Below are 9,852 nucleotides of genomic sequence, written 5' to 3'. Positions count from 1 at the left end.
TGAAATACGTCAATGCACTTCACATAAAAATGTAAAGTCCTCTGTTTCAGTCTTTGTGAAGCATGTTTTCTTATGATAATGAGGACTTTTATTATGTTTCCATTTTTCCCTTGATCAGGAAGAACAGAACCACATTTCTGGCCTAACTTTGGAATCTGTGTAGGAACTGGCATCCTATTGATTTGTGTCTAAGGTTTCTAGCCAGTCTATAATTCCAATTCTTACTTAGGTTTTCCCTAGCCTAGTGTTTTCTGTTCTATTTGTATTTTACTATCATAGTCTGTGTATTTCCTACAAGCGACCTCAAATCCTCTGTGAACCAAGCCAGGAAAGAAAGGAATGGGCACACTGTTGTGTTTGAAGGGTTAGAGCTCAAGCTTGGGGCTCTTGGGGATTTTGCCCTATCCGCTGAAACACACTTGGTGGTGTTAAGAGATCTTCTTCCCTGTCCCTCTCTTCATACTATTTATCAAGCATCCACCATGTGTTGCTGCTGTACTAGGTTTTAGATACAAATGCTCGTTTGATCCTACATCTATCCTGCGAGGTAGGTATTGTCCTCATCGAACCCCGTTCCAAGAGGGTAAATAGCCTGCCTGAGGTCACACGTGAGTAAATACATGACAGAACTGGTATCTGGACTCAAGTTGACCTGTATCCAAGCATGGGGAAGGACGGGAACTCAACGGAAGTTGGCCTGGACTCCATGTTTCAATGTCTGCTTGCGTTTTGCAGCATGAACACTGTACCTGGTGTAGTGGGTCTGCTTGCATTGTTCTAGTTGGGTTCCAGGCAGGAGCCTTAGAGGAAGAATCTAGGTAGAGTTGGTGAGGGGTACTTGTGGAATTTTTTGGTTTGCTCTTCCTACTGGGTAGGATGCTTTACGATCATGTTCATTTGGCCTGGGCTTTGGCTTAATGTAGGATCATGATGGAAGCATCCCAGGCGGAAGGAATTACATATGTGGAGCCCTTCTTAAAAGGAGGTTGCTTGCTTGCTGACTTGGTGGCAACTTCTATTGGACCTTTCAGACTTGACCCTTTTCTTCAGTTAGGGAGACCTTCCCTAACCACCACTATAATTACAAAATGCTTAATTTCTGAAACAGATCAGTTGATGACTGACTCTCTGTAAGGCTGCACCTGTAATTCCTTTTATTTTGTATTTTTTTGTTTTTTTTTAAAGATTTTTATTTATTTCAGAGAAAGAGAATGAGAGAGAGAGAAAGCACATGGGGGGGGGGAGGGTCAGAGGGAGAAGCAGACTCCCCGCCGAGCAGGGAGCCCGATGCGGGACTCGATCCAGGGACTCCAGGATCATGACCCGAGCAGAAGGCAGTCACCCAACGACTGAGCCACCCAGGTGCCCCTGTAATTCCTTTTAATCAGAGTATCAGAATAACAGTCTACTGACAAAGTATCTGATTTACAATGAACATTGCAGGAACTGCTTTAATAACCATAATGTCTCTGCTCTGCCTCAAATCTCTTTGCTTGCAGTACCTAAGATGGAGGTGGGAGGATGTAAGAGGAATTAGTCTCTTCCTTGTCGAGATTCATTTGCTAAAGTATCTTCATGTCAGAATCCAAGTCCACAAAGTCCCAGGTCTGTAGGATGGATGGGGCTAACCCAATGGTATATTTTATAATGTAGTCATGTACAATGGATAAAGTATGCTCCCTTTCTCCCCTTTAGCATGGCCTCCATGTTTCTTCATGCATGTCGGACGGGAATTTGGATTCTGACCATGATTGCTGTATTCCCAGGGCCTGACCACAACAGAAGCTCAAATATTTGTTGGTTGAATGAAGGAGCTATCAGGGATTTATTTTTCTCATGGAACAAGAAATATGGGGGCGAGGGGTCCCTGGGTTGGTTCAAGAGGCTCACCTTCAGGGAGCCAGGCTCTTCCCATCTTTTCACTCTGCCAAGCTCCCTGTGTCGGGATATCTCTTCTCATGGTCTCAAAATGGTTAAGGCCGCTCCAGACACCCTGTCCTTCCCCAACAACTTGCAAGAACAGAAGCTCTCTTAATGCATCTTGCGCTGATTACCAGCGGCAACATCTCCTTGCCTCAGGGGTACCATCTCCATCTTTTGCACCCCCAAGGCCAGAGGAACAGGGGTGGTGCTGTGACCCTCACAAGAGAGGGGCAAACCACTTCACGGTCCACTGCCCCCTCTCCCTATAGCTGCTCTGTCAGAAGAGGCGAGCCCCCTTTCCACTTCCCTATTTCCCCCCAAGACCCAAGAAAAGGAGAGATTCATTACTTTGGGAGTAGGGCTTTAAATTCCTAAGGAAAGCAGATTTATCAAACATGAATCTTCTGTCATGTTTCTGTTTGGTAGAAAATCAAATCAAATTAAGATTTAAAAACTTTATTTTTGTTGAATAGATAATACATGTACATGGTATAAAATTCAAAAGGTACAAAAGATACACAGTGAAAAGCAATTCCCAGCCCTCTTCCCAGAGGCAACCGAAGCTGTCGGGTTCCTGTGCGTCCTCCCAGAGACAGTCTAGGCACATGCTAGCAGGTATGCATGACAGATGTGCATGAATGCACCACGCACGTGTGTATACCCATCGACACACGTCTGCCCCATCCCCTCCCCTCTTTCAAAAACGAGCACTAGTATACCAAGAGCCTCTTGTCCCCCACTTAACCGTGCGCCTTAGGGATCATCCCACGGCAGTACATACAGAGTGACTCTGTTCTTCCAAATTTAACAGCCCACTGGACGGATCCACCATGATTTACTTAACCATCGCCGTGTGTTGGTGGCGGCCGCAGTAAAACTCCTTGTACATGAGGAACACTAGAAGCAGCACTGCTAGCTCAAGAGGTTTGTGCATTTGCACTGTTCGCAGATATGGTCCGACTGCCCCCCATGGATGTGTACAGTTCGTACTCCTGCCAGCACCGCATCCCACGGTTGCTCCCCACTTCCTGGTTTCATGTGGCTGAGTCACTTCAACCAGTCAAGCGACCGTTAGGTTCACGACATACGTGGAGTCAAAAGAGACTCAAGACCTAATCTCTGACACTGGTGTGTTCCCTTTCTCTTTCCCCCTGTCTGGGGAGAAAAAAACCCACGTGAAAGGTAATTGCTTTGAATGGTTTCAGACCTCTGACCCCTCTGTCATCCTGACCTTTGAGGTTCGAGTCTAACAAAGACACTCTGAGAGATTCTCTCAAGCTGCTGAGTAAAACGGTCCACCTGTATGCAAACAAAGCATAAATCAGATGGAAGTTTCAGTCTAAACTCTGCTAATACAGGGATGCAAAGTTGTAATTTAGAGAAGCTCTTTCACGCGGCCAGAATCTCTGGGCCATTGACCCAAGCCGGGCTCTGGGGAGACTGCACGGTTCCTGCTTTCACCGCTCTCCCACTCTCGGGGGTGAGCACGCAACAGACTTCGCAAAGGACGAAGAGATCAAACAGCAGCCTGTGCCACCAAGAGAGACAGCAGGGGAAAGGGTAGAATGTGATCAGGGCTGCAGGCAGACACTGAATGGGTCTGTCGCAGATCAGGCTGTCCCGGAAAGCCACTGCCCTTGACCTTGGACGGACGGCGGACCAGGCAGAGGCAGCAGCAAGGACAAAAACCACGGGCAGGTGCGAGCTCAGTGCATTTGAGGAACTGATGTAAGGCTGATGTGGAAAACCCACAGTATTCCCCACAATGTCAAATGAGCCACACACCAGCTACTAGACCCCCTCGACGCTTTTACACGTTTATCGTGAGAAGAGTGGGGACCATGACAACATGATTTTTTACAAAGCGTTTTTGAGCCCGTCGCCGTGTGCTGTTAGAAGAAATGCTCTGGACTTGGGGAAAAGGACTAAGAGAAGGCCTGGGGGGCCCCGAAGATGCCTCGCATAAGGCACGCCACCTGACTAGTTACCCAGCCACAGAAATGGAAGGCAGGTACCTCACCTTGCTGGGGCTCTTTGTGGGACTGCTGTGCAGTAAGATGTGCTTGTACCCAGAAGCCAGCACTGGACACAAGTAGAGCATAAAGCACTTCCTTAATGTTCTTCCCCAAAGCAAGCTTCAAGCCAGCTCTGCATCTCAGGCTCAGCCAAAGTACCTGCTAAAGTTTATCGCTAGAATGGCTGCTTCACTCGTACACTGATGATCAGTCACATGCAGACAGGGCACGACAAGGCCATGCCTGAGTGACAGAAATCCAGGTGGCCCGGGTCACAGGCCACTGCTTGCGGTCCAAAGTGCCTTTGCTGTCGGGCCTGCTTTAGTCACTACATACATGATCAAGGCCAGCAATAGTCAGCCTGAGGTCATGGGGATGGCGCTGCGTGAGGCTGCAGAGGGCTGCCTGAGGCCTTCCCTGTCCTCTGCTCCTGGTTTCAGGAGCTTCCAAGAGCTACGCTGTTTGTCAAGAAGTGCTTCCTCAGCCTGAGAAAGGCCTGCTATCTGTCGCAGCCCCTCGGCCGTCTGGTCCTGCTTCAGTAGACACTGGCAGGACATTCCGCTACCCACGGAATACGGGCAATGGACCAGAACCCAGTGAAAACCATACACTTGAGACTCTAACAAGACCTTAGGCCTGACAAACCTGGAATTTGCTCTCTCTGTTCAAAAAGGAAACAGACCCCGACGTGTCACTTTGACAGCATTCTCTAACATTCGGAACCTCCCTCTACTGCAATGAGCTGACCCCAGGGACCCATGGGACGGAACCCAGGCCAAGGACAACAAAAAATATGTCCAAATGTCTCCCCGCATGCCTCATGGTCCTCTAGTCTGTACTGCTCAGCAGCTCTGATTTTGGTTTAGACCAAGGCAGCCCCCATGTACTTGGCGAGATGCATGTTGGGGAGGGTGGCACCCCACCCCGAGGCTGGTGGAGAATGCCAGGGTACCGGGTGGCCAGCCCCAGGAAGGCTGCCATGTTAGCAAGCTCATGGCTCTGACCGAAGAGGGGAAACTGAATGCTTCCTGGGGAAGCCTCATTCCTCCAGAAGCACACATTTCATAAAAGTAACTTAAGCATGTTTCCTGCTTTTTTTTTTTTTTTTTTAAACAGAAAAGTCTGTGGGCTTAGCCCAGTACCCAGCCATACTCTGGGCACACAAGATGTCCTGGGAGGAACGCTCCTGAGTGGCTTCTGAAATGAAGAGGGCCTTGGGGCATCACGTCAGCCTCTAAGGCCTGACTGTAAGGCACGCTTATGGTCCTAATTCCTCACAAAGGCACCATCCACTCTGTGGGGCATCTGTAGCAAACACGCAGTTCTCAAAACTGGCTCATGCAGTCCAATCCAAGATGTGTCCAAGGAATAGGAATGAACTTGTTATCTGTACTAGACCTTGTGGATTAAAAGGGGAAAAGAGATCTTCTGATACCTCCCCATACTAAAACCAAATCAAAACGAAATTCTTTGGAAACATACCCAATAAATGCCTCTCACTTTTAAAAACGGTTATTAATTAGTTGCTTTAGAGTAGTCATGCCACACTTTCCCCAATAGCATGGAGATGTGCTATGGAACCCCAGGATATAACCTTCCTACCACTTTTGGACAAATAGACAATTTCATAACTGCTCAAAACGTTGTTGGGGGGGTGGGTCCATGAGCTTCTCAACAAGAAAACACAGATGTTTCCCTGAATCTGAAATAATCTGCAAACTGCTGTCCAGCACCACCCCCCCGCGCTCAGAGTGTCACCTGCTGTCACTTGCTTCAGCTTCATGGGGCCCTTTCAAAAATCAATCTGCAGATGACTGTAGCCGCCGGGGCAGCCAAGGGGCGACGTATGCAGCCCAGGAAGGGCACACTCGGCACAGGGGAGTGTCACTCTGGAAGCAGCCAGCCTCATCAGACAGGCCTCGCTGCCCGGCCACAGAAACCCATGGCTGCTGCTAATCCGGCATCAGATTTCTAAAGTTCTGTCCACATCAGATTTGTTTACTGCACTCATCAGAGAACTAAGAATGAACGTGATGCTCTTGTGACCGCACCGAATGCCCCAGCTGCCTCCATGTATAAGCTTCCATGTGTCACGTCCATACCTACTGACCAGTTATGTGTGCAAGGTTCATGCAGAATGAAGCGCAAACCTCACGCTGGGGTTCACTGAACACGGCTGAGCTGCCAGATCCCTGACAGCCAGGGCAGGAGGGGCTCTGCATCTGGTCTGCTCTGCTCATTTCCAGAGGACACAGTCTACCACTCTGCCTGCCTTCAAGGCCCCCCCAAAGGCTGGTCCCAGCCTGCCTGTCCTGCAGAGACAGGCCCGTCCACTCCTTGCCCAACAAGCATGCTTAGACTCTCCCTGCACCCTTTCAAATTTCTAATTACAGTCGCACTTTATCCGAAATGGCCTTCCCACCTGTGTCCGCCTATTAAAATGCAACTCCCCGTTGCGATCTAGCCCCAGTCCTACCTCGCCCACGACATCTCCTGGATCTTTGCACGCCCCACTGCTCTTCCTCCTCCAGTGCTTTCTGCTCGTGGCCGGTCGCTCTGGCATTTACCACACGCTGCCCTGGGGCTCAGGGACTGGTGCATGAGTCTCATCTCTGTGCATGGCCCAGGACCCGTCCAGAACGTGGAGCTCATGGTGTGTGTGCATAATGGGGAGGGATGCACAAGACCAACCACGCCTGGCTGGTACTCACGTGAGAACTGGGCATATTAAGGTGTCATGCTTGTGTAGGGGTCCTCAATATGAGGCCCCTGTTTTCAATTTTTGGTGAAATAAACTCGAGTTGTGTGTAAGAATTAAACTGATGGCAGCCACTGAGCTTTCATTCTTGCAGTTACACCATTAAGACTGCTGGCTGGCATCTCAAGGAGCCAGGAGCAAAAGGCACCAAGGGTAAGTGAAGGGCCCACGTGACCAACACTCACATGGGCTGGTCATTCAGCTAAAAACCTTTGTTTACTAAAAAAAAAAAAAAAAAAAAAAAAATCTCAGGTGACCAAGCTCTGGGGTCTAATGGGCTATTTCTGCCCCCCCCCCCCCCCCGGGCCACTTGCTGGCTGCCTGAGGTGCAGGGCCTGTGTTTTATACTTCCGTCTCCCCCAGTGCTTACTTCTCACTGGTTGCTCAATTAACATTTGCTGAACAAATGAATTCCTTTTTATTCAGAGAGTCCATACAAATACAGGTACCTTCATATGTGCAATGTTACTGGAGAAATTCAAGTTGACCCGACACAGAACGAATACTGCCCGCATTTCCTCAGAGGATGACAGGTGTTATCCAAGCCATCATGTTTACACCGTCTGATTCCATCAACAACAGAGAGATGAAATGGAAGCAAATGGGAGAAAGAAAATATCCGGGTGCTGAGATTATGACCCCTGCATCTCTTTACTGTAGTGTTCAGAACCATTTCACCATCTTGCAGTTGATACATGGCGTTAAAAGAAAAAAAAAATCAGTGACATACGATGATGTCCGGGAACTTTCAGGAGGCCTTGGCTTTGACCCTGGACAGCAGCACCTCATTCTTGCGGCCCTCCTGGAAAGGAAGCAGAGAACGTGTGCATGAGCTTTCCCAGTCCCAGGAGACACAGTGACTGACCGACTAAACTGGCCCCTTTGCATGCTGCCACCGGCATGATGGAATGGTCGGGACGGGTTCACCTGACCTTCGGTACCAAAATAACTGTAACGACAACGGGCTTCTGGACTGTAAGGCTGAGAACTGGATGATGATTACGCACTGTCATTCCACCAGACTTCACGAAGCCACTGCAATCCTCAGGGGCCAGAAGCGGCCAGCAGATACTCAGGAACCCATCCTGGACCCACTATGATAAGGAAGGGGAAGGTCCTTGGAGCCTGTGGCCAAAGGGGTGACGAAAGGCACACCTCAGCAAGCAGAGCCCATGGCGAAGTTCTTACTCTGACAACAGTGGAGATTGGGTATATCCTTAGCTTTAAGAAAGAAACTCACAGAAGACCGGCTGAGAGACATGCACTGAGAGACACTTCCCCTTTTAAAAATGAGCTGTATGAAATCCATTACTGCAGGCGCCAAGGGAGGTCACTGGTCCCAGCCCGTGTGTGTGGCATCTGGCACCCAGTGGGGCGAGGTCACCTCTGCATCACTCTGTATCCACCTCTTCAAACATGTTCCAGAGCTTCTCACTACGCCTGCTCCTTCCCTCTTGTTCCCACTGGCCTTGACAGCTCAGGATACCTCCACCTGCTAGCAAACAATGTCCCCTCCTTCCTTGGGCCATGTCACCAGGAACCCGGTTTAAGCTGAGAGATGAACATGGTAGTGGGAAGGGCCTGGAGAGGCAAGCTGGAGGGCCCTGGTCCAAGAGTGAGGCCAGGCCTCCAGAAGCCCTGCTTCCCTGGAGATGCCCTTAGTGTGGAAGAAATCCTTCCACCTTAACCCTCTGCATCCAAGACCCCCGAAGTCAGTGTTTCCATCTGACCCCCGAAGTCAGTGTTTCCATCTCCCTGGGCCTGGCTAGGTGCTCCTGGAGGCCCTTGGTTCTTTCTGGAAGTGCCATGGCTCATGGCTGCAGTGACCCTTTTTTTACTAAGTGCCAGTTCACCTGCAGGTACTTAGCCTTCTCCTCAGAGCCGGGGGAATAGCTGGGCTCTGGGCCGGTGGGGAAGGCTGACTGTCAGAAGCAAGGCACTCTGACACTTTTTGAGCACATGTTTCTGGAGGGGGAGGGAGTTAATTGTTCCTGGGCCGTGGGAAGAGAAAGAGGTTGAGTAACATTAGAGAAGAAAGTTGTCCTTTTTAAAACGAGTTATTGAAGAGAAAATAAAATACAATGAAATAAAATAAAATGAGTTATTGCGATTTACTTGGGGAGAAAGCCTCCAGCCAAAAACAAAGCGTGGGTGTGGGGGTAAAGATGCAAAAAGAACAGGGAGACAGTCATACTACTCTATTATTAAATTACCTTCTCTACTTCTGTGTATTTTTTGAAAATTTCCATAATAAAAGATAAAACAACAAAACAATGAATAAATACATTCAGTTGTCACCCACTTGAACTTTTAAATGAGGCAAAACAGCTCAGCAGCATCAACATGGTCCTGTGGTAGCATCCCCGGCAGGGGCCAGTCTATGCACACAAAGCTGAGATGGTGCTGGAACTTCCCAGGACAGGTATCCTGGGCCATCTGTCACCTGCTCTGTGCGAGTGCTCATGAAGTTTCATGCAATCTACCGGAGGCCTTTGGGGAAACTACAGAATGATACTGTCTATCTGTTCAAAGCAAATGCAGAAAGGGTCCTTTAGGCATTTCTTTCCAGAAGAGAAGGGAAAAAACTTCCTTGCCTCTGTTTCTGTCCTACTGAAGAGCGCATGGGGCCCACCATGTGCCAGACGCAGCACTTCAGCCCCCTCGAAACTATGTACTCAAAGTCAGCTTCATGAAAATGCACGGCCTGCATTCGTCAGTGCTAGGCTAGAAATTAAAGCTCTCTTTGGTGACCTTATGAGAGACCGTGGTTTAGAGACGTAATTAATTAACGTAATACGCAATTAAAGAGACTTCAGAGCATGTGTCGTTCCTTGGCCGACTTGCTATTAACACACCTGCTGCGATGAGCAAGCCAGTGGAAACTTAGAGGTCACTGGATGTCTCTAACCAGTGCCTCGACAGCCAAGGAGGCTGGGAGTCAGGATAAGGGGGCACCACTGGAGCTCAGTGAATGTGCAGTACGCCAGACCCGATGAAGGGAACGACGAAGGTGGCCAGGGCCGTGCTCTGCGATGCTGCTGCGCTCTGCATGAAGAGTACCTGCAGCCACCACAAGCGCCACAGACCAGGATGCGGCGGGAATTTAGAACCCAGGAGGAGACCAGGCAGGTGGGGGGTGGGGGGCAAGGAAAGAAA

General features: G+C 49.4%; 1 protein-coding gene across 4 annotated transcripts in view; it reads right to left on the bottom strand.

The window, feature by feature from the left end:
- Positions 1 to 7,098: 7,098 nt before the first annotated feature.
- CCDC93 (coiled-coil domain containing 93) overlaps positions 7,099 to 9,852 on the bottom strand; it is an 87,822-nt gene continuing 85,068 nt past the window's right edge. For all 4 annotated transcript variants that reach the window (XM_027589559.2, XM_027589560.2, XM_027589561.2 and 1 more), the window contains one exon: positions 7,099 to 7,498. In XM_027589559.2, the coding sequence (XP_027445360.1) occupies positions 7,445 to 7,498 (54 nt within the window). In that variant the 3' untranslated portion in view covers positions 7,099 to 7,444. The remainder of the gene's footprint in view (positions 7,499 to 9,852) is intronic.

This window comes from Zalophus californianus, chromosome 3, assembly GCF_009762305.2.
Source record: "Zalophus californianus isolate mZalCal1 chromosome 3, mZalCal1.pri.v2, whole genome shotgun sequence".
Classification (NCBI taxonomy): domain Eukaryota; kingdom Metazoa; phylum Chordata; class Mammalia; order Carnivora; family Otariidae; genus Zalophus; species Zalophus californianus.
Note: the sequence above shows the minus strand (reverse complement) of the source record. Positions and strands in the feature narration are given on the sequence as shown.